This window comes from Kryptolebias marmoratus, linkage group LG9 (genome assembly GCF_001649575.2).
Source record: "Kryptolebias marmoratus isolate JLee-2015 linkage group LG9, ASM164957v2, whole genome shotgun sequence".
Classification (NCBI taxonomy): Eukaryota; Metazoa; Chordata; class Actinopteri; order Cyprinodontiformes; family Rivulidae; genus Kryptolebias; species Kryptolebias marmoratus.
In genome coordinates this window covers 19,658,305-19,682,056 of record NC_051438.1, presented here as the reverse complement: position 1 = coordinate 19,682,056, position 23,752 = coordinate 19,658,305, and the positions used below count along the sequence as shown (strand labels likewise).

Below are 23,752 nucleotides of genomic sequence, written 5' to 3'. Positions count from 1 at the left end.
ACCGGTTGACTTTTAGAGTCAACCTTATGTAAGATGGCTGCCGCAGCTAATCAACATTAGCTCCCACAAATGTGCCTATAACTCCGTTTTAGAGATCCGGAGCTGAAATCCGACGCCTATAATTGGCCTTTTGGTTAAGAAAATACTTGTGGAGAAAGTCAGACTTGCACACATTTTTCTTTATTTAAAACATTAAATATCAGAGGAAGACAAAATGGCGTTATTTGACACGTATGTGCTTTTATCAAACATGACACAACACTGAATAACAATGTAGCTTATTAGGTATTGATCAATATTAGAGATCTGATTCACGAGCGAGATAAAACATTTACAGAATCTAGTTACAGCTGTTATTTCTTACATATTTACTTTAAATATTTTAGGTTTGTAGAAGATTAAAAACTCTCAGCACATTATTTACAGACTAAAATATACGTTAATTTGAGAACATCTGAAAGCATTTTAATTTGGCAGCTTTGAAAAGTTGAAACATCGTGAGTTAAATTTGTGCTTTTTTTATTATTTAGAAAATGTAAAGACCCCAAAATGGAGTTGTTGTTTTTTTGCCTTGTTTTTTAGTTTCCCAAACCAGCAGGAGCTTGAGGGGCAGTTAGCTGACGGTCCTGTGAAATGCCAGGTTCGGGGTGATAGTTAGGCGCTGTTAGACGTAGGTTTCCGTGACGACTCCCATCGACGCAGCTCTCAGTCACTTCTCGTTTTTGTTTTCCTTTTTGCTGCCTCCGAACAGAGCTCCCGCCAGAGCCACGACGCCCAAACCCACGGCGGCGGCCACGCCTGCCATCATCATCACCTCTCCTGCCTTCTGCACCTGCAGGGGGGAGAAACACGAAGCAGCTTTGATTGTTTAAATTCCTCCAAGTACACACATGAGTCACTACAACAGAAACAACAACGAGGTGGATAGTTCAGGGCGGATGAAACGGGTGTGTGTGCTGAAGTCCTTTTCATTCACTTGTTCCTCAAATGCTTTGTAACAGAAACAGAAATATTCAAATCCACGATTCGTGGAAGTTACACCTACAGTCGCTCCTTTTTAATTCTAGCTTTGGACGTATCAGGACAGGATAAAAAGGACATAAAGAAAAAACTCGCAACCGGTTCTGCCGAGTCACGATTTATTAAACAAAGACAAAATGGAAAAGTTGTGAAGGAAAAACTGGGTTCACGCTGCGATCCAGAACTCTAACTTTTATAGCGAGGATCACTCTGATGAGCGGCTAAGAGCGGACTCACTGCCGCTGCACTTTTGTTCATTAAATAATGGCAAGGAGCAACCTGTTGTGTTTTGTTAGGTTTGTTTTTCATTTTTATTGTGTCCTGATACGTCAAACTGTCTAACTGAAGGACGGGTGGATGGATTTTCTGTTTCCCCATGAGAGGCTGGACTTCTCTTAAACATTCAGTCCTCACAGATGTAAACAAAACACTCATTTCTCCTACTGTAGGAACAGTTATTTCTCCAAATAATTTCATATTGTCTTGATTAGGTCGGTGACATTTGTTCTTTTGTACCTGGACCTCCCTGGACTAGTTAAGTTGTTTGTTTTTTTTCTATTTAAATCAATGTTTGCCATATTCCTGGAAGCAAACATCACAGTTACACTTCACGATTCTACAAGACCGGCGCCGAAGCGACGTAACTCTGGATTTGTTGCGTTCTGTTCGCCGCCCACCTGCCGGGACTTGGCCGTGCCGTAGCGCAGCTCGGTGACAAAGTGCTCGCAGTTTCCCCTGAGGACGCAGTACGGCAGCTCCTGGCCGACGGCGGCGCAGGCGTCCCGCACGATGGCGTGAACCGGCCGAGGTTTGTACTCTTTGTCCAGGTTGTTGTTGATCTCCCACCGGTCGGTCCCCACCACGTCCCACAGCTCGTCTTTCTGAACGATGGCCTTTTCACAAAGCACCGACATGATGCTGCTGGACCCTGCGCTCCCGACCTCGGCTGTGGAAACACCAACAACAGCAGGAAGACGTGTGAGGGGCTACAGCGGGTTTCATCATTCAGAGCAGGGGTCTCCAATCCTGGTCCTCGAGGGCCACCATCCTGCACGTTTTCCTTGTTTCTCTGCTCCAACACACCTGATTCAGTGGTTAAATCACCTCTTCATGTTCTGCAGAAGCCTGTTAATCACCCATTGATTCAAATCAGGTGTGCTGGAGCAGAGAAACAAGGAAAACATGCAGGATGGTGGCCCTCGAGGACCAGGATTGGACACCCCTGATTTAGAGACTACAGATATACTTGTTTTCTCTGAAAAGCCTACTGTACGGTGAATATGTGAGCCGGCATAAGCTGCTTTTTGTTTCAGACTGGTATTTGGGACACAGTCCAGTGTGTGTGTGTGACTCACAGGGTGGTGCCAAGTGCACAACGAAGCCGTCGCCTACGTACACAGCCCAGTGCTGATAGGAGGTGCGGAAGATCTCAATCAGGTCCCCGGGCTCTGGTTTCTCATCGTACTGGGATTTAAAAACGCAGACAGGAAGTGTTTCACGTTACAACAGATTTGTCTTTCCTCGACATTCGACCAGACGAGGGACGTGGGGTGAAAACGGTCCGAGACTTTTAATTAAAAATGAATCAAAAACGCCTTCAGTCAAGCTGTTTAAAAAGGGCCCCGCATTCATCCAAAGAATGCATATCGCCTACCGACTTTTACAGCAACGTTTTAGACTTTTAGATCATTTTCTGCCGAGAAATGGCGACATGGTAGATGTTGGGCTCAAAGCACGTGTTGTGAATGACTCTCAGCTACTACCACATCATGTTTTAGCTCAGTGTCTGCCACATTTCCTAAAATACAGCCATTTTTGTGTTTTTTAAAGTGAGTTGGCTGCAGCGGCCATCTCGAATCGAGTCGACTCCAAAGGTTAATCAGCTGCAGATGTACATCCATTGGTTACTTTCTGCAAGTTTCATTGAAATTCCTCCAGTGGTTCATCGGATATTTTGCTAACAGACACAATAATAAGTAAGAAACCTTGTTTGGTAGCAGCGACATGAGAAAAGCGTCTAAAAATACAACTGAGTGCTTTTCTTACCAGAGTTGGAGCCATGTCAGGGTTTCTGTGTCCTGAAAGGTTTTGCTTTCTGTTTCCACCTGCAGGAAAAAACAACATGTTACTCCAATTCTAATTATAGCTCAGAGCATTGGAGTGAGGGCTTGTTTTATTATTTTTTCTTGTCTATTTTACATCAAATTACAGCGTCCAAGTACAGCCTAACCCTTAAAAAAGAAAAAAAAAAAAAGATTTTTGAGTCTCATGTAAACAATAGTGCAGATTATCTGCCATTATGTCTTTATATATGAAAATAAATACCAAACAGAATAAAACCCTCCAGTTTTACAGATCCAGCAAACAAAATCGATGATAAAAACGGATGAAAGCGAGCTGTAGCCGCTAATATTGGGCTGAAATGGTTCAAATCGTGAAAACAACACAACAAAACAACATAAAATAAAAGCCTCCGTCTACTGATCTAAACTCTGAAACCCTCGTTCCGGCTAAAAATTGGGATTATAAAGGTTATTCCGTCTTACCTGGTAAGGTTATCGACGGGGAGGTTGTTGGTAAAAGAAATAAAGAAGCGACTGACGCGACCAGACACCAAGGAGCAGATGGGAGGGATCAGCTGATCGCTCCGGTCACGTGACCTCCAGGCTAACCAAAGAAAGAAAACAAAACCAAAACCTACATTTCTAGTAAATCAAACTTAAAATAAGCCTGTTTTGCTTGACTAAAGGGATCAATCAAAGGTAGAGAAATAGCTACAATTACATGAAAAAAAGCTTAATATTTAATCTTACATTTTAGGAGCCTTTCTCTCCAAATCTTTTTATTTTTAAATTAGATATCTTATACAGCTGTTATGGATCGTTTGTAACACTATGACATTTTTATGCCATGCTTATTAAATGACACTGACACTGTTGAGTACAAAATCAGAAAGTTGGCGGTGAGAAGACTTAACAACCCCGACAATTATCTGTAATTTGAGAAGGAATTTATTTAGTTATTTCTGACCGTGGGTGCTCTGGATACACAGTCAGAACAGGTTGGACCAACATTTATCACTCATGAAGTGGCGCTTCAAACAGCATATTGGTATTACCGACAGGAGAAAGAAACTCCTATCAATGGGTTCAGATGATATCTCTGGGTGTGAATGATTTACATCTAAATGATCAGCAGGTCAGGGTCCAGCATGATGAGCGACCTCTGACCTCTGACTCATACGTGCATTGACATTTCAGATGACAATTCAGTGATGAAACATTGCCAGAGTTACAAATGAGAAATGTTTCGTCTCCCAGTGGTAATGATCCGTGTCTTATTTTGCTTTATGTATTTTAGGATGCCCATCGGAGAGAACTGGAAGCCTGAAATTTTTCACCAAGATATTCATATATTTATAAATGCCATAGTTCCAAACTAAATATGTTACTTAAATATTAAGTTAAATATTAGTTAGCAAGCTTAATATTTAGCTTCATCCTAAATATTTAGTTTTACAAACTAAATGTTGATGTCCGAGCTAAATAATTAATTTCCAAACTAAACATTTATTTTGCTAACTAAATATTTAGCTTCATCCTAAATATTTAGTTTTACAAACTAAATGTTGATGTCCGAGCTAAATAATTAATTTCCAAACTAAACATTTATTTTGCTAACTAAATATTTAGCTCAAACCTAAATATTTAGCCAATATGCAAATTCGAAAATACGAAAAGCGGAAGTTTCAAAATAAAATCCGAACCTCTATATACACCTCTTGCCAAACCGCCAAAACACTGAATCGCTTCAGTTTTCTCCTGTTTCGTATTTTATCATCATTCTTTTCCTGTGGACATGTCAAACGTGTTAGCAGAGAACATCAGACGAGCTGTTTGTTATAACGGCTATACAGATTCGGCTTTTATTTTGATAGTCTTTTTGGCAAATAATTTGCATATTGGCTAAACATTTAGGTCTGAGCTAAATATTTAGTTTGCCAGCTAAATATTTAGTTAGCATATTAAATGTTTAGTTTGGAAATGAAGTATTTAGTGTGGAGTTAAATATATATTTGGTGCGTTAAATATTTCTCATTTATTTTTTTATTTAACTTATTTTTATGAAGTGTAATAGATGCGATGAAAAGGCTTTTAAAGAGAAGATATAAATGACATATTATAAAGCAAACAAAAGAAAAGTTATTGTTTTATTAGTAAAGTAGAATAATGATAAGATGTGATATTAAAAGGCCTCTTTAATGACAGTGAAAATGTAATATCCGCTCCGACCACTAGATGTCGCCACCGATGGCACGCAGCGGATATCCTGTTTCCTTTTTGTGACGGCGAAAAAGCTCCAACTTCCGGGAACGGACCTCTCCGTTTCTTGAATGGTGTGCCCAGTTTTGACTGGAGAAAACGACAACAAAAAGCTGTTCCAGTGCTACGTTTCGGAGCTCCAGAGCCGAGAGGCGGGTTCAATGCGAGGCCCCGCTGTTCAGGGAGCGAATTATGTCGGTGGTTTTTGACGGGAGTCCGCTGAAAGCGATGCAGAGCTCCCTGAGCCTCACCGCGCAGACTCAGACTGCACTGAGGTGAGAACCGTACAGACAGAAAAACTCACCCAGCTCAGGTTTTCTGTTTCATCTTAGGGGTTTTTATATCAGGTAAAACCTTTATATGTCGCCACACCGTCCCGTGATAGCAGTGTGTTGAAGGTTGGGGCTTATTAGCTGGATTTTATGTCATGAACTCGGAACAGGGAGCACATAAATTTAACTGAATTTACAAATAAATGAATATTCTGATGTTTAGCAATGTTTAACACTGATATTATAGTCTTAGATCAGTTATAACAAAGCAAATATCTCTATATATGTACATTTTGTTGCAGATCGCAAAATGTGTAAATCTAAGGGTTACTTACCTTATAAATAATTTATTTTATAAAGCCAAGCCAGTTAGATACTTTTATTGGTCCCAGAGGGAAATTCAAAGGTCCAGCAGCATCATGACGTTAAATAAACATATTAAATGAACCTCTTGTAGCTAATTTGAAATAAAAACATTAATAAGCTCTTTAATTTTTATAAGTGATAATGAAAATCGCTAGTTGGAGCTCTGAAATATGCATTTCTTGTTTACTTTTGTGACTTCAGGGGTTTATTCATACTTGTATAGCTTGTGGAAGCCAGTTTTCTCACTTTTCTCCTTTCTGTTCTGTAGTGCTCAGGAACTTTCCCAGGAGATAAAGTCTTTCATCAGCGGCATTGACGCCGTTCAGGGCCGGAAGCTCAGCGTCAGGGAACACGCCCGCTGCGCTGTGCGGCTGCTGCGCTCAGTCCCGGCCTGTCGGGGAGCGGTGCTGGAGCATCTGAGGGGCGTGTACGATGAGCACGTGTCCATGTTTCTCCACAACCTGGAGACGGAGGGGAACGCCAGCTCCGGAGTGAGCACCAACCTGGAGGACATCATACAGGTGAGAAGGAATCTGAAAATTGACCTTGTTTCTGAAATATCCAAAGTTCGTCTAGATCAAGAGACGATTAATATTTTTCTTGTGTGTAGGAGGTTCATGGCGTGCTGTCAGAGTTCATCCGTCTCAACCCCCGAGCCTGGGCCCCCCTGGTGTCCACCTGGGCTGTAGACCTCCTGGGACAGCTGAGCAGCAAGGACGCTGGGCGCAGGGTAGCCCCCCACTCCTCCAGCCTGAATGAGCTGCTGCAGCTCTGGATGTCCTGCGCTGCCACTCGGTCCCTTATGGAGGCCTACTCCCAGTGTCTGGCTGCCATGCTGGCCTGGTGCCCTGACGCCTGTGTGGACGCGCTGCTGGACACCTCAGTTAAGCACTCGCCGCATTTCGACTGGGTGGTAGCTCACATTGGCTCCGCCTTTCCAGGAACCATCATCAGCAGAGTGTTGGCATGTGGACTGAAGGACTTCTGCTCTCATGGCGCTATGGACCAGGGCCTGCTGGTGGAGAAAGGCAGCAGGGTGCCTAAGATCGGCTCCGTGGTGGGAATCCTCGGACATCTTGCAGCTCATCACTCTGAAAGCATCAGAAAGGAGCTGCTCAGAATGTTTCAGGAAAGTTTGACTCCATCGACGCCTCTTTCACCCACTTCGTCGTCAACATCCTGGGAAAGTTCCCCCCAGCTTCGGCGTGCTGTAGTTCCCTTTCTGCTGCAGTTAGCTGCGATGTCTCCAAACCTCTTTGGCGCTGTGTCTGCGGAGCTAGTAGAGCTGTTACGGCCTCCTGTTCTGCTCCAGCTACAGGCTCTGCTGCAGGGCCTCCTCAGGGAGGAGCTGGATAGCATGCTGGGTCTGGCTGTCCACCTCATTAGCCAGAGTCCATCAGGAGGGGCACGGGTCCTCCGATTTCTGGCAGACACAGCAACTCCAGCTTCAGTCATCATCTCTGGCCCAACACCTTCACCTCATGAAGGAATTCGAGAAGGCTGCGATCGCCTTCTCCAGATGCTGCTCCTGCATCTCCACAAACTAGTCTTCAACCGCTCTGATGGAGCTGAGGTCAGCCTCCTGAATTCATCCTCCTCTCAGCCCCAGCGGGCCATCCCCTTCCTGGAGGAGCTGCGCTCTCATGTAGGTCAGCTGTGTGCCGAGACACTACGACTGGAGAGGAAGCGCCACCTCTGGCTGCACCAGCTGCTCTGCCTGCTCTCAGTGTACGGTGGTCCCAGTGTAGCCACAGAGACCCTCTGCCAGCTTCTCACCCAGGCCCGTAACCCAGAGGAGTTGGCTCTGGCGTGGCAGCTTCACACCACACTCTCCTCCTGCATGGTGGGCCTCATTCCTGCTGCTGTGGCCCACTGTGTGGCCCAGATCCACACTCACACCCTGGGGCCCCGGCAGCTGAGGCAGCTGCTGCTGAACCTGGCCGCCGCCATCCAGAGCCAAGATGAGGAGAAAAGGGGAGCGTCAGGAGCTCAATCATCCATGGCTGTCCAGGTGGGCTCTGCAGTTTCAGGACACCTTCATGATTTCTGCCCCCTTCTTCTCCACGGTGATTCAGCTGTGTCTCACGCTACAGTGCGCCTGTTGTCCTGTAGCCCGCTCCCTCGAACATCATCCCCAGCTCACCTTCTCCTGCTCTCCAGAGCTGCTGTCACTCATTTCTTTCTAGTCCTGCGGCGGAGAGGTGAAACGGGAAAGGTGGGTAGAGATGGGGGGCAGGCAGCCGAGTCTGTAAACTGCTCAGTTTTGCTTCTGTCCCGGTTTGCAGCCTACTCCCCTCTCACTCTGAAGGCGATACTTCAGCAGCTGGTGGAGGGAGCACTGCACAGAGGGAACGCTGACCTTTTTGGTGGACAGATTGCGGACATGTCTGGCGCGCCTATTTCCTCCCCGTCTGTCTCTCCTGACCTGGGAGCCTCGTTGCTCGACATTAATTGTCGGTTTGGAACCACCGTGAATTTTTCTGGCAGCGTTTGGTCCGTGTTTCACGGAGGTGTGATTGGAAAGGGACTGAAGGTTCGCACTGCCGCGCATCTGCTCGACCCATCTGGAGTCACCCAGGTGAGTTGGTAGACGTTTTGTTGCTGATATACAAATCAGAGAAGTGAGTTTTTTAATTTAGTGTTTTTATTTCAGAAAACACTGACATTTCTCCTGTTTTCTCTGTAGAACATCCAGACTCTGCTGGCCGTTATAGTCCAGTGCTGCAGCTCGTCTGGTCTCAACGCCTCACGATCACCGTCTGACCCCGATGATCCACTGCCCATCAACGCAGAGGCAGCAAAAGTCATTGCAGTCACTCTGGTGGAAAACGTCTGTCCAGACGTGGCCAATGGGGAGTTGTCCTGGCCCCCCGAGGAGCACGCGCGCACCACAGTGGAGCGAGACATCCACATTAGACGGTGCTTTGAGGCCCATCCGGTGCTCTTCTCTCTGCTGCAGGTCGTGGCAGCTGGACGTCCGGCTCTCTGCTACTGCTCGGCTGTGCTCAGAGGTCTCCTGGCCACTCTGCTGGCCCACTGGGAGGCATCCCGTGAGGCGACGTCCACTGACTCGCCATGGCACCTGCAGGCCTCCTGCCTCCTGGTGTACTGCATGGGAGAAGGCCAACTTCTACCTCCCGTGCTGGCCAACGTCCACGAGGCGTTCCCCCTTCTGACTCCCTTCGAGGTGAGGCTGCTGCTCCTGGCTGTGTGGGAGTACGTTCGGGGCAATGGGCCGCTGCCCCAGAAGTTTGCTTTCAGCTCAGAGAAGGGCCTGTTCTACAGAGACTTTTCACGGGACGGCGACGTGGCAAGATACGTGGCACCGATTCACAGCGTCCTCCATAAAAACATTGACAGACTTGGACACCTATGCTGGCGGTTTCAGCTATAAAAATCAAACTGTGAGGAATCAACAGAGCTTCTAAAATGGAGGGAAAATCGTATTTTACTTTAAAAAACGACTGCAAAGTTCTTGTATAGTTCTATAATAGCTGAAGTGCGTAGGTGTGTGTTTAGCTTTTGTATGGTATTTTGAGACTTGATATATTTCCAGCTAGTTTCTTTTCTGTACACTAGGGCTTAATAAATGATGTGCTTATTATTTGTAAATATAGAGTTTGATCAACACAAAACAGCCTTAAACCAACTAAATTCTGCTAAATCATTTGTAGAATGCTTTGTACAATTTTCACCTTGTTTGTGCTTTGAAATTGTATGTACAATGTTTTACATCTCTTGTTCTATACACAAACCTGTTTTGAACCACTTTACAAAATAAATCTTCCTTTTTTTGTCCCAAACATCCACTAGTTTTGTGTATCTTTGTCGATCACAACACAGGTGGTCACTGCAGTTACAAACTGCTGGGGTGGTGTTTTCCACGTGTGTTAGTAGTTCATGCAAAGCACCAAAACATAGATGAGTTTGGTTACTATTAACTGCACTTGTATTTCTTCTTCCAGTGTGATCTGGACGGCAAGCGTGGCAGCGTTGTATGCTCAAGGTAGGGAACTGAAGCTAAACTAGACTGAAAAGTGTTAAATTTCTAAACGGTTCCTATTAAACATGTAATATACTCTAGGGTCTAGTTCCACATTAAAAAGGACAAAAAAAAATCCCCACAGGATGTAATCCTAGTCAGTTAACTGGGATCTAATGTTTATGAGCAATAAAATATTCACACAGCAGGAGCTGATGAGGAGTGAAAACAGCTTTAAACCAATGTAAGTAAAAAAAAAAAGAAATGTGGATATTAGATTAAAGGCTAAATTTGAGATATAAAGACGACAGTTATGATCTTTTGCAGTGTAGTTGCTCAACAATGGCCTGACATAAATCTGGTGCAACAAATCCGGGATGAGTGTGTGCGCTTCTATGATAGGAGCTTTGGAGAATGACGTGTCCGTGCCTGAGACTGAGTGGGCATATATATCCGCGCGAAGTTCACGCGAATCCTCCGTTTATCATTAACTCGACAATCAGACGGCACGGATGCAATCAAAGAAAACCGTTAATCGTTTAAAACACAGAAATCGGTCGAAACTGAGCGCTAGTTTTCCCCCCTCGGCAGCTGGTGAGAATCTTACTATTTAACGATCTTTGTTGCGGAATAAGAAAAAAAGGGGGCGGAGCCAAGCGGCTAGCATAATCAAGATGGCCACCTTCACTGAAAGGTAGGACAAAAAAAGAAATCCTGTTCCGCTCTTTTATCATCGATTTCATTTACGGCTCGTTTTCAGAGGGGTCGGGAAATATCAATCCGTGGGTTGCAATAAGTAAACGACAGGTGTTTTGAGTTTTAAACACCGCGAAGTAAAACAGCTATAAAAGAAAAGTCGACGTCCTCCTTCAATTGAATTATCGGCTTAGCGGGCTGCTAGCAGGATTAGCATAGTGTCTTTGATTCAAAGAGGTAATTCATACATAACACTGCTGCCGCACTTTTTGTTCTTGTTTAAAAGAGCCACGCTGTATTACTGAAATATTTACAAGTGCCTGGCTTTCTGTTGTTTAATTTTTGTATGCGCAGATCCGCTTTAGCTCACGGTAGGCGATGTTAGCTAACACGGTCTCTGGGCATCAGTTTAATCATTTCACATCCGTGGGATTTGGCACTAATGGAGATTAAGTGTTCAGCGGACCCTAGCATAAATAAGAGGCGCCTGGGAGTTTTTTTTTAATTATTTTTTTTAAGCACACTGTGTCCCTGCAGCAGCGAGATGGGGAAAAACGGGAAATGATTTATCTCCCTTGTCTATAGAGGGCACATTTTACCACTGCAGAGAGCTCAAAGTCCGCCTGAATGTGTACAATTTAACTCCAGTTTCAGCTCGGTGTCTACTATAGTTTGGTTAGGATCCTTTCGGGCAATCGGGGCATTGCTTAACATGATTGCACGAATTGGGCTAAGATTAGTGCACTTTTAGGATGTTTTGTTGAATTTTTCTTTCTGTCTGCAGGATGGCGCCTGTCTTGGTGCTCTGGCTGGCTGTGTGCCTCAGCGGGACGTGGGCTGTGGACAGGGGCAACTTCAAGACGTGTGACCAGAGCTCCTTCTGCAAGTGAGTGCAACATTTAAAATGAAAATGAAGCCACATCGGCTCACACGAAGGTGTAATCTTTTCAAATAAAGCACACGTTTGCAGAAGTCTCGTAACCGTGTTGCTTCTAACCAGGCGTCAGCGAGCGTTGAAGCCCGGTGAGTCCCCCTACCGAGCCCTGCTGGAGACCATGGAGCTGACAAACACCAGACTCACCCTGCAGCTCATCAATGACAACAACAAGGTGAATTTCTGTGCATCATCAACACTGACACGGGTTCATTTCAAACTGGACTTTGAAATAAAAACCAACCCCGTGCAGACGTTCAGCTGAGCGCAGATTCAAAATCTCCAGAATGAATCCTCAGCAGCAAGCCTCTGATAATGCATATCCCTTTGAATGTTTACGTAATGGACTGGTGCAGGACAGTGTAAATAGGAAGCTGAAGGTTGACTGCTTTAGCTGTAGATAAACACACACTCACACATGCAGAGGATAAAGAAAAAACAACAAAAAATATGGAAGCTTTTAATGGCAGTTGGCAGCTTTGCGGCGTTTACTTCCTGGGGCAGCTGTGGATCAGTGGTTAGAGCAGCCGTCCTCCAACAAGACAGCTGCAGGTTTGATTCCTGGCAGTACGCGGTCACATGCCGAAGTGTCCCTGGGCAAGAGCCTGAACCTCTTGTTGCCTCCAGTGTGCGCTGTCGGTGTATGACTGGGATCTAAAGCACTGATTAAACCCTACAGAATGATTTGTTCAGATTATCAGAGTGCTGTGTGACTGTGTGTGTGGATGGGTAAATGAGGGCACAGATTGTGTGCATCTATTTACCATTTACTTCCACTAAAAGTGTGGAAAAACGCATCAAAAGGGTGGATATTATAGCTGGAAACTGAAACAGATTTTTATTTTTTTCAGTTCTTATTTAAACTGATATTGAAGAGGAATTGTCAAAAGAACGACACATGTGGGAATAAGAATTAGGAATTGGTTAAAAAGTTCTTTCTGAAAGATAAAGCTGTAAGTGGTTATTTCTTTGTTTACAAAAAGGCAAAAGTGTCTCTGCCATTCAGTTTCTGACGACCAGATTAACACAGTATTTTTTTTTTTTAATTGGAGCTGGGCTCAAGTTGTTTTTAATCAAACAGTCTGGTTTAAGAGTCCCAAAATGCATTTGCATCATATTTTTGGTTTCACTGTGGGCCTCCCTTTGCCCTTATAATACCTGATGCAACATATGTGTGCTTTTACCTGTCAAGCCTCGAGAGAGCGAACAGATGAGAGACCATATTTATATTTTTTTTAAAAAAGGATAAAGGTTGAGGAAAAGTCAGCAAACACTCAAAGCAGAAAGTTGTTTTTCAAGCTCTCCTTTTTTAGACGAAGGAAAAGTTCCTAAAAACAGTTTTAAGTTTTCCTGAAAACAGAAAATTGACAAAACCTCTGTAAAGTAAATTCCTGCACGTGGAAGGTTAAGTTCTAGTGATTAAATAGTGCATTGCTGTTCTTTATCTGTGCAGCAGTAATGTCAATTTAAAATTGTCCAAAAATCACCTGTTATGGCCTCGTTTAAGTCTTTAAATCAAATGCTTCTATTGTAATTTGTTGACTTTGCCTCAACTTTTATCAGTGTCTTATACGAAAATAAAAAACATGAAAAAGAGTGTTATATCCTGATGGACCTGGCTGAAACCACGTTCTGATGTGGCTGTATAAAGAAAGCTGTTGTCTCGTCCTCATCCTCCTTCCTTCTTCTCGCTCACTGTTCGTCTGTCAGGTGCGTCTGCTGCTCGAGCTCTACCGTCTCCAGGGGAACATAACGAGGGTGAAGATTAACGAGCTGAAGCCTCTGAAGCCTCGCTATGAAGTCCCAGACGTGCTCGTCAGGGAGCCACCTACCGAGCCGTGAGTGTCCCGCGAGATTTTCCACACACGACTGGAAGAGAAGGGAACGTCAGGAGGAGGAATACCTTCTTCAGTTCACGTTCAGACAATAAATATCAGCAATATTCACCTCTTCTCCTCACTTTGGTTTTCTTCTCGTCTCTGTCTTCCCTCTCCCTTTTAGCCTGTCCGTGTTGTCTCAGGATGAGAACGGGGTGGTGCTGTCCTTGGGGGCGGAGTCTCAACGGGTCATCGTCAGCGCCCGGCCCTTCCGGCTCGACATCATGGAGGGGCACGACGTGCTGATGTCGCTGAACTCGCGTGGCCTCTTGGCCTTTGAGCACCTGAGGATGCGCAAGGACACGTGAGAATCCACGCGTGCACTCACACACACTTTAAATTTTTTTTTTTTTTTTAAACCACTTCCTCACTCAGTGGATGATTTCTGTTTTTGTTCCCATGATATGTTTTTTTTTTCTTTTTCTTTTTTTTTTTGAGTATTGTCTCTGACTCGTTGTTCTGTCCTCTTCTCCCTATCATCCTAGTTTCTCCTATAAAGTAACTAGCACAGTGGCTAGCGTGTGGGATAATATCAAGAGGGTATTCTCTAGGTAAAGACCCTTAAGATTTGTGTGTATTCTGTTCCTTGTACTGATATTGCCAATAGTGACATAAAATGTAGGGTTTCCCATCACACACAGTTTGCATTTACCCTCAAATAAATGTGACTGCAAGAGAGGGTGTGAGTGATCGTGTGCATGGAGGTGTTTGACTTAATTTCGGATTAAAATGGAGGTTATTACAGCCCAGAATGTTCATGTACAGACAAATAAACACTCGTGTCATCCTGATTATTAGATAACTAAGTACAGAGTCTGTATTAGCCCTGGGAATGATCCCCACTCTGTTCTTTTGTTAAATCGGCTTCTGATGAGTTAAATCTTGCACCCATAGTGTCGCTCCAGCAGCTCCAACGCTGCAACTGCATGATCGTGTGGGTTTTGTCAGACAGCTCTATTGAATGAATGCTTAATTTATTGTTAAAGCAGAAGTGCGGCCATCTAAACATTAATTTCAGTCCCAAATTTGCACTGGTTTAACATCCAAATTTTAATGTACTGTCTTCAGGCACTTTCACAAAATAGTTCTGCGAAGTGACCACAAAGGCCCGTTTGTCTTCGGTCTGCCTCTGACCATTCATAAATCACAAATACAGCCGGCCACATCCTGCTTTTAGGAAAAAAGCGAGCCTTGGGTCAGAAAGCTGTGTTGAAGTGGAGCGCGACACTACATTTGTTATAAACGTCTTCCTCGTACCTTTTTTAAAACATGACGAATTAACTCGGTGTAGCAATCCCATATGTGACTAACGGAGTTTAATAACGTAATGCGAAGTTGCCGTGCATCATCGTCACTTCCCCTCTGGAATGAATCCATTTATTGTTGTTTGGGCCTTTAAATCCAGGCTGTCGCACAGACCGGATATCATCACATTACTGAGCCGCTCTCACAGGTCGACTGTTATGGTTCTGTTTCTATCTCGCTTGGCGGCACAAAAGCGCAGCAGTGGCAGGTTGTCCCCCCCCACCCCTACCCCCTCCAAATTGCCACCTCAGTCCAGCCAGAAATCACACCGGGACGTTCAGAAGGCGTCTCGGCGTGAAGCGTTTTGTGAAAGTGCCTCCTGTCCCCTCGGTGTCGTGTGCAGGCTTTGCTGCCCCGCCCCCAACCCCTACAGCAACATCTCTCTTTGTGGTTATTATTCAGTTTTACATATTTACATATTTTGCCCCTTTAATTCGGGGACACTTTACCCAGAATGCAGCACTTCCTCAGGTCTGGTCATCTCTGTCCACCGATGAAGATCAAGCAGTCCCGCAGCTGCTGGCGATGAATAAAACTCTGACTTGTGTAAAGGTTTTTTGGAAGGGGATACATCCCGGTATTTGTCGGATCCTCTGGGTAAAAGCTGGATCCTAAAGGAGCCTCGAGGGCGTTGCATGCTTCGGTCCCTCGATGCCGAGCTTAATGTAGCCACAAGGCAGGGAGTTGCTCATTCCCTTCTGTCATTAAAGTTCATGTAGTTTTTGTTTTAGCCGTCAGTTTGGAGTGAGGGGACAATCACCGACCCCCTCCCCTCTGTTCGTATGTCGTTTTACTTTAACCATAGTTTAGCCGTCTTCGCACATATCGTCACTCATGTCTGACTTTGCTGAAGTGACCTGTCTTTTTTTTTTCCTCTGCATGTTCTTCTCGCTGAGCAGCCAGGCGGAGCCAGAAGCTGAGAACAAAGAGGAGGCAGATTCGGCAAACCAGGCCGAGGTACCGGAACATACTTTCTGTACACAGTTCCTACATTTAACCAAGGGCTTCATTGTTCATTACATGGCTGTTTTTGCCGTTTGTCCGCCAGACTGCCAAGGAAGAGGAAGAGAAAGTGGAAGAGGGGATGTGGGAGGAAACTTTTAAATCTCATTCAGACAGCAAGCCTAACGGTACGCTGTGGTGTTTAGCTTTTTACAATTAATGTAATGTCTTATTTTGTTGTTTTAATATGGTTTTTGTATCCTCTGACTCCTGATTGGCCGTTGTTGCTCTTCAGGTCCATCTGCTGTCAGTTTAGACTTTTCGTTGCCGGGGGTGGAGCACGTTTACGGCATCCCAGAACACGCAGACACCCTCAGACTCAAAACAACAGAGTGAGCACCAACAGCAGAAATTATTTACCCCGTTCAGTTTGACTTCACATGAAGGCTGCGTTATTATTTTTCTGCATCTGCTGGGGAGCTTCGATGTGTAATTCGGTTTTTGTTTGTTTCAGTAACGGAGATCCATATCGGCTCTATAACCTGGACGTTTTCCAGTACGAGCTCTATAACCCCATGGCCTTGTACGGGGCTGTCCCGGTTATGTTGGCGCACAACACCAAACGGACCACGGGCATCTTCTGGCTCAATGCTGCAGAAACCTGGGTTGATATAAGTTCAAACACAGCGGGAAAGGTACAGTTTCTTTCTTTGCCAGCGTATTCTGTTCTCCGTCTGAGTTCAATGGACCTCTTGAGCTCTAAACAAGCAATGCTGTGTGTCTCTATTTTCAGACTGTGTTTGGGAAAATGTTGGATTATGTTCAGGGCTCCAGTGAAACGCCACAGACGGATGTCCGCTGGATCTCTGAAAGTGGCATCATCGATGTCTTCCTCATGTTGGGACCGACTCCCAAAGACGTCTTCTCTCAGTACGCCTCCCTGACAGGTGAGCAGATGGACGAGTCGCGTTTAACAGCGGTCAGAGAAGACCGCTCAGTTAATTTACAGTAAATGCTGAAGGCGTGGGGTCTTAGCATTTGATATTCATGTCTGTTTTTGAAGCTGAGCCATAAATGATCATGTGAATAGTTAGAATTCATCATAAAAAGCCTCAGGATTTATACTGTTTTCAGACATACAACCTCTACTTTACTTTATAAAAGTATAACCTTTACTTCATTTAATCAACCTTTAATGGGTTAATGGCTGACCCTTTGTCTCAGCGTCCTCCTTCCAGCCATCTGACATCCCTTTCAATCTGTCCCTCAGGCACCCAGTCCTTCCCTCCCCTGTCTTCCCTCGGCTACCACCAGTGCCGTTGGAACTACAACGACCAGGAAGACGTGCGCTCGGTGGACGCGGGCTTCGACGAGCACGACATCCCCTATGACTTCATTTGGCTCGATATCGAGCACACGGACGGGAAGCGCTACTTCACCTGGGACCCTCACAAGTTTGCGACACCGAAGGAAATGCTGCAGGGTCTCCTGGAGAAGAAGCGCAAGGTGCCCGCAGTCTGCCATCGCAGCCGTTCTTCCAGCAGTTCGTGACAGAAAACCTAGGCTGCAGCTTTCTGACCTACTTGGCTTGAAATCACAGTTATCACAGGCTCATTTTCATTTATTACATTTTTTTCTAGATGGTTGCCATTGTGGACCCTCACATCAAAGTAGACAGCAACTACAAGATCCACAATGAAATCCGCTCTCGGGGCTTCTACGTCAAGAATAAAGATGGTGGAGACTACGAGGGCTGGTGCTGGCCCGGTAAGAGACGGATCACCTGAAACCACTCGCCCAAAAAAACATTCCACTTTATGAATTTGGTGAATCGTAAAGGTTGTGGTGGCGTGTTTCTTGTTTTTCCTGGGTGGATTGTAGGTAGTGCTGGTTATCCGGACTTCACCCGTGCGGACATGAGGGCCTGGTGGGCCAGCATGTTCGCCTATGATCAGTACGAGGTGAGTCTTTAGGAAGCACACAGTCAGTAACATCAAGTATGTTATAAGGTTATAGATGCCAGCTTTACAGCATGAGGTGATTAGAAACTGAAGAATACTTGGATTCATTTGTTAAACTTGTGTATAATGAAGGAGCATCATTCTCTCATAATCTTTTCTCACATCGGAGATTCCACTAATGTCGATTTTCTCCATTTTCACAGGTTTTATTGAATCTGTTGTTACTTTTTTTTTCCAAAATGGCACCTTGTTTGTCATAATGACTCGGCTGTCGTGATTACAAGCCCTCCGTCTCCTCTGCAGGGAACCATGGAGAACCTTTACACGTGGAATGACATGAACGAGCCGTCGGTCTTCAACGGGCCGGAGGTCACCATGCACAAAGACGCCATGCATGGATCCTGGGAGCACCGAGAGGTCCACAACCTGTACGGCTTATATGTGGTGAGTGATGGCTGTTCCAACACCACGCTGTCAGAGAAATGCAGACAACAATAAAATGAGTTCAAATATAATGAGTTTTGTACAATTTTCTTTTTGCTGCGACTTATCTAAGAGAAAAAGTGATAAATAATATTAGAAGTAAAGCCTAAATATCTTTTGGAGTTTTTATCAAACAGTTATGTTGAAAGAGACTTAAATGTGCTAAATTGTAAACCAATTATATTTTAGATTCCTTTAAATGTTTGGGGGTTTTTTGTCTGCAGCATAGGGCCACAGCAGAGGGTCTGATCCAGAGGTCGGGTGGAGTCGAGCGACCTTTCGTCCTCACCAGGGCGTTCTTCGCTGGTTCCCAGCGTTACGGTGAGGCCTGCTCCTGCTGACGCACACGTTGAGTTTTTATGTTTCAGAGTTAAATTAGTTTTCATTTCGTGTTGATTAGAAAGAACTTGAGACATTAAAGGATATTGCAACGGTCAAAATTAGCCGTGTCTGTCCATAATATCGTGTTTGTTCTCGAGCCTTTTTTTTAGTGCCGGCTTTGAAATCACTGAAAACGGTTTTCTGTGAGTCCAGGTGCTGTTTGGACCGGAGACAACGCTGCTGAATGGGACCATCTGAAGATTTCCATCCCCATGTGTCTGAGTCTGGGCCTGGTTGGGATCTCTTTCTGTGGTGGTGAGTTCGATTATCTTAGCTTATCGTTTCTGGGCATCATGTGATTTAATCTCTTTCCTGTATTTAACACAGATATGCAGATATTTGTGGTTTGAAATGATCTGTTTATATTTGTACTTTGAAAAGTTTCAACAACAATAAAAAAATAAAATCTATAAAACCATCTAGAGTTGAGTTGACATCGATCTGGCTTTTGTAAAATAACTTAGAAACCCCTAAAAACCAAATATAGATTAAACAATTGTTAAAGCTGTATTTAAGTTGAGAATGTCGACTCATCTTATTATGTTTTTAAATAAACCTTTTAAATGTAAACTGTCCCATAAAATCATAAACGCAACAGATTGTCTGTTTTACCTTTGTAACCATTATTAGGCAGCAGTATCTGTATCTGTAATTTAAAGTTCGACATGTTTAAAAACACAAACCTCCTCATAGAGCTTAAATTTACCCATAATATAAGAAGCAAATAAAGCAGTTACTGAGGCTCAGCTGGTTTTTGTAAAGGTGAAAAAGCGTCTCTTTTGCGCTGTGATGGTAATTAAATCTGTAGACGGACATCTCTGGGACGTTGGGTGGTGTTGTCATGGAAATGCGCCTGCAGTGTTGCCATAGTGATAGCAAATGTTTCCTTGGTAACCGAGCCACCGCTCTGTTTACCAGTCATGCAGTTTCAGAGTATAAAGCTGGTGGTAATGACGATTCTTGTCTTTCAATCTGTTATATTATAATTTTTTTTATATTTAAACCAAGCAGACTGCTGTTTACGCTAAATGTAGAAAAGCTGCAGTCGACTGATCCCCCCAGACGTCACTGACAATTACCCCCTCTCTGTCTCGTAGCTGACGTCGGTGGTTTCTTCAAGTCTCCGAGCTCCGAGCTGCTGGTGCGCTGGTACCAGACGGGGGCCTACCAGCCGTTCTTCCGGGCCCACGCCCACCTGGACACCCCCCGCCGCGAGCCGTGGCTGTTCGGCCCCGAAAACACGGCTCTGATCCGTGAAGCTGTGCGCCAGCGCTACACCTTCCTGCCCTACTGGTACCAGCTGTTCTACCAGGCGTATCGCACCGGAGAGCCCGTCATGAGGTTCGTCTGAGCTCACACAGATGCAACATGAACCACTTCCTGTTAAACAGCATAGATTTTCTCCCATTTTCTATTTATAATAAAATGTATTGATACCAGGCTTTTACCAACAAAATTTTGAAAAAAAGTACTAGTATTTTATAGTCATTTCATTATACGTTACTGCTGTGGACTACTGCCTGAAGTGTGGTGTTTATCAGTAATATTTGTTTGTTCCAGACCACTGTGGGTGGAGTATCCTCAGGATCCCGCCACCTTTGCTGTGGATGATGAGTTCTTGATCGGTGAGACGCAGAACACTGACATGTCTTCTTTTACTCGGCGCAGACAGAGAGATTGTTTTATGAATCCAGTTGGATGTGAAGGGAACTCCAGCTGCATCTGTTGCACCTTTTAGAAACAGTCAAGTTTTTTGGGGTTTTTATTTTCTATGCCTATAAGCGTAAGAGTTATTTTTTAAAATTTATTTTCGGTATCTGTTCATAGTGGGGGTAGACAAGTTCACTTAGCGTTACAGAAGCAAACAGAAGCAGTTAGTTCCAGCTAGCCGAACATACGATGGATGGTAGATGCTGGAGTTGGATTCACCAGCTGCCTGCAGATGCTGTTACTTTCTGACAGCTGCTTTATTTATTTACTTCATCTCCTCTGAAGGTTAATGCCAGGACTGAGCACATAACTTGTTTCTACTGCCACCGTGTGGCCAACAGCTGGCTTAAAGATGTTTGAGCTTCTGATCAAATTAAAAGCAGAACGTCTGCAGCTGTTGCTGCTGTTAATAAACTCGTGATGTATTGAGCATAAGGCTCGTGGTTTGGATTGGTAGCTGCTGAGTAATAAGAGAACAAACTGAGATAAAATCTTGAATTTGTTGTTTTTAATTGTGACGATCTGTTCTGGTCTAACTCAGGACGGGACTTATTGGCGCACCCTGTTACTGAAGAGGGATCCAGGGGAGTCACCGCCTACCTGCCTGGAAAAGACGAGGTAAAGCGTTGTCTTTAAAACCATGTCGGCGTTTATGGACGTGTTCAGGTGGCGCCGTCCTCACCTGCGTTTGTGTTTCAGTTCTGGTTTGACATCCACACCTTCCAGAAGCACAACGGGGCCCAGAACCTTTACATCCCTGTCACCATGAGTTCTGTAAGTCCGGTTTTAAAGCTTGGCTGAAATGAGTTTTCATTTTTCCGGCGGCTCCTTTGGGTTTTGTGCGTGCAGTCATTTCCAAACCTTTCCGTTTCCCCTGACTCTGACAGTCCGTTGTGTTTTTTGTTTTTAAGATTCCGGTGTTCCAGCGCGGCGGCTCCATCATTCCCCGCAAGCTTCGAGTTCGTCGATCCTCCACCTGCATGGAGAACGACCCTTACACTCTTTTTGTGGCTCTTAATACTCGGGTAATGAAACCGTACATTACTATTAAGACACAGCTGACAAGCAGATATGTGATGCACAAAGTGCGATTGTCTTAATTCATCTTTTAACATTTGCTGGTCAACAGAGAAGCGCGGAGGGTGAGCTCTACATAGACGACGGCCACACCTTTAACTATGAAAAGAAGGAATTCATCCACAGGAAGTTGTCCTTTGCCAACAACGTCCTCTCCTCTGTGTGAGTGGCACGTGTATTACACCATTCTGAAATGGGCTCCGAGATGTTTCAGTGCGGCTCAGATGTGCCCAGAGAGCACCCTGCTTTCTGTAGGTTTATACCTGCATGATACTTAAATCGTGGCTCCGCTTGTTTCGCAGTAACCTCGCCCCTGATGCCCAGTTTACAACAAAGTCCTGGGTGGAACGTGTCGTCATCCTGGGAGCCAGTAAACCCGGCAAGATTACCCTGAAGACCGCTGGTGAGCGAAAGACACAATTTACAGGACGGCGTGCTACCTGTACCGGCATGTTGACCTTTTACGATATGTGTGAAACAGTAAAAAATTTTCTTTTTTGTTGTTGTTTTTTATTGAACAGTGTCAACCATTTTCTACCTGTAAGTCAAACAAAGCAGCAATAATGCACCGATGTAATTATTTATTGGTACAAAAGCAGTCGAGTTAAAATGGAAAACAAAGAGTGAAGTAGTTGAGTGGATTTAAAGGAGTTCAGATATAACTGAGCTGCTGTAGGTGACGGTGAGTGTTGGATAATAAAGGTTTTTAACAGCCAGTAGAGTGGATTGTTTCAGACTGTATCACTGAAACGGAAGCTTTAAGACATTAAGAGTCTTCATAGGCGCACGCCTGTTTTCTTGGTTAATAATTTACAACTTTTTCTTTTTGGCAGATGGTGAGGAGAGCCAACTCGACTTTGAGTTTGACGCCTCCATGTCCGTTCTGACCATCCGCAAGCCCGGCATGAACGCAGGGGAGGACTGGAAGATCACCCTTAAGTAACCACAGAAACAAGAGAGGAAGAAAAAAAAAAGAAGTGACTCTAAACTAAAACTGAACTAAAGGAGATAGAGAGATGAGCGAATAGACACAAGCCCCTAATATTCCAGACTAACTAGAACAGGAAAACAGAATAACATGTAGAAATCCACAGAAACATCAGTCAGTGAGCTGAGACGTCTTTCACCATTTCCTTATGTTCAGTCACACTGTAACACCTGACAACCAGGATTCAAGGTTACTGCTAGATAAACGTCACGTTTCAGAGGAACGGGGCGGTTCAAGTCATGTCATTTTCACAAATCTTTGGGTTTGAGGGGGGGAACTTTGCTTTTTTAAAAATATATAGTTAACTACTTGGTTTTAAACACATTCTGCCTCAGAAAGGGAAAAAAAATCGCTGTAGAGGGTTGTTTGCCATTTAAAATGAAGGTTCACATTCAAATCCACCTGCTGCTGATTCCTTTTGATACAAATAAACAGCATCATTCCCCCCAATTCTGTTTTTTTTAGGTTGAGTCCTTAAATCAGCTTAAAGAGCAGCCTTCTTTCTCGCACCACACGTAATTTCAAGGGAGGGCCAACAATCGAGCATATTTATGTCATTTTCCTTATGCCGCAGGAATAGATCTTTATTTACCACTCTACCAATTTATTTGTATAAGACTTATCCCTGAATCTCTTTGTTTGTGTGAATGGAAATTATTTCTAATCACTGCTTCCTTTTTGAAGCGTTGAGGTCATTCAGCTGCTGTACAGAAGGGTTTTTAAGCTGATTTGAAGAGACTCGACTTTGTGAATCACTTCAGCGGACCGAATCACTGACTGTGGATCGTTCTTTTGATGTGCTTTCTCTGTTTCATCAAGGAATTTTTTTTTTCCAAATTTGGGTTAACCAGGCTATTTTGAATCCTCTCGAGGAAAGGCTCTTTTTAGATTTTCATGTGCTACTAGGTATTCGTAGGTGTTCTGTCCAGACGAACAGATCGGCTTAAATAACTGAATTGAACTTGCAGAAATCGGTCTAAAGCTGTCAGATCTGCAGAAACACCTGTTCTAAACGTACGGGGGGGGTCAGTCGGGGGTCTGAAGACTGCTCTGTGCCATCATGTTAAATCTGGTTTTGCTCAGGGGGGTGGGATGGGTTATTTTGCAGGGTTTTTTTTTTTAAGATCATAAATGTACACGTTTGCTGCATTTCTGTTGATGGCTTGAACTGATGGAAGCGGATGTAAAGAATTGCACTTCAGCTGTCAAAACTGTTTGATGTACTCTAACAGATGAGACCAAGTGAAAATAAAGTTGACCAAATTTGAAGAAAACCAGTTTTGACTGAACTGCTCCTTTTTGTGCAAATGTTTTATTAACGGTCAAGGAACGGATGTTAATTGAACCATTTTTAGTTTAATTTGTTGCCTACAAACATTTAAGTTAAACAGTTCTTGAGAGAAATGCATGCGTGTGTGTGTAATTTTATTTTTTTT

At 44.3% G+C, this 23,752-nt stretch overlaps 3 protein-coding genes across 5 annotated transcripts; 2 read left to right on the top strand and 1 right to left on the bottom strand.

Moving 5' to 3' along the window:
- Nucleotides 1–158: 158 nt before the first annotated feature.
- Nucleotides 159–3,671, bottom strand: LOC108231218 (phospholipase A and acyltransferase 3-like). Its single transcript, XM_017408136.3, has 5 exons — nt 3,567–3,671; nt 3,067–3,125; nt 2,376–2,484; nt 1,698–1,966; nt 159–832 (listed from the first exon to the last, which is right to left on the bottom strand). The coding sequence occupies exons 2-5, from the start codon at nt 3,079–3,081 to the stop codon at nt 710–712; spliced, it is 516 nt and encodes a 171-aa protein (XP_017263625.1). The 5' UTR covers nt 3,082–3,125; nt 3,567–3,671; the 3' UTR covers nt 159–709.
- A 1,685-nt stretch (nt 3,672–5,356) lies between these two features.
- Nucleotides 5,357–9,787, top strand: ints5 (integrator complex subunit 5). The gene is made up of 4 exons (XM_017408115.3): nt 5,357–5,617; nt 6,249–6,501; nt 6,591–8,558; nt 8,667–9,787. The coding sequence occupies exons 1-4, from the start codon at nt 5,535–5,537 to the stop codon at nt 9,372–9,374; spliced, it is 3,012 nt and encodes a 1,003-aa protein (XP_017263604.1). The 5' UTR covers nt 5,357–5,534; the 3' UTR covers nt 9,375–9,787.
- A 644-nt stretch (nt 9,788–10,431) lies between these two features.
- Nucleotides 10,432–23,593, top strand: ganab (glucosidase, alpha; neutral AB). 3 transcript variants are annotated; one of them, XM_017408417.3, is made up of 25 exons: nt 10,432–10,656; nt 11,443–11,544; nt 11,659–11,767; nt 13,303–13,430; nt 13,594–13,773; nt 13,955–14,020; nt 15,674–15,731; nt 15,823–15,904; nt 16,012–16,108; nt 16,231–16,411; nt 16,510–16,663; nt 16,987–17,222; nt 17,357–17,483; nt 17,598–17,677; nt 17,981–18,121; nt 18,385–18,481; nt 18,695–18,796; nt 19,639–19,882; nt 20,102–20,166; nt 20,793–20,869; nt 20,951–21,025; nt 21,163–21,276; nt 21,381–21,490; nt 21,631–21,731; nt 22,162–23,593. In XM_017408417.3, exons 1-25 carry the CDS (start codon nt 10,637–10,639, stop codon nt 22,269–22,271), a joined length of 2,856 nt encoding a protein of 951 aa, XP_017263906.1. In that variant the 5' UTR covers nt 10,432–10,636; the 3' UTR covers nt 22,272–23,593. The 3 variants fall into 3 exon arrangements, with proteins under 3 accessions (XP_017263906.1, XP_017263908.1, XP_017263907.1); XM_017408418.3 differs by lacking the exon at nt 10,432–10,656 and adding an exon at nt 10,725–10,895; XM_017408419.3 differs by lacking the exon at nt 13,955–14,020 and having other exon boundaries at nt 10,435–10,656.
- The last annotated feature ends 159 nt before the right edge of the window (nt 23,594–23,752 follow it).

Coding starts and splice junctions, on each gene's coding strand:
- ints5 (XM_017408115.3), top strand. CDS start 5,535: ATGTCGGTGGTTTTTGACGGGAGTCCGCTGAAAGCGATGCAGAGCTCC. Junction 5,618..6,248: donor CAGACTCAGACTGCACTGAG/GTGAGAACCGTA, acceptor TCTGTTCTGTAG/TGCTCAGGAACTTTCCCAGG. Junction 8,559..8,666: donor ACCCATCTGGAGTCACCCAG/GTGAGTTGGTAG, acceptor TTTTCTCTGTAG/AACATCCAGACTCTGCTGGC.
- LOC108231218 (XM_017408136.3), bottom strand. Junction 1,967..2,375: donor TGTGCACTTGGCACCACCCT/GTGAGTCACACA, acceptor GTGTTTCCACAG/CCGAGGTCGGGAGCGCAGGG. Junction 833..1,697: donor GCACGGCCAAGTCCCGGCAG/GTGGGCGGCGAA, acceptor TCCCCCCTGCAG/GTGCAGAAGGCAGGAGAGGT.
- ganab (XM_017408417.3), top strand. CDS start 10,637: ATGGCCACCTTCACTGAAAG. Junction 19,883..20,101: donor ACCGGAGAGCCCGTCATGAG/GTTCGTCTGAGC, acceptor TGTTTGTTCCAG/ACCACTGTGGGTGGAGTATC. Junction 21,277..21,380: donor TTGTGGCTCTTAATACTCGG/GTAATGAAACCG, acceptor GCTGGTCAACAG/AGAAGCGCGGAGGGTGAGCT.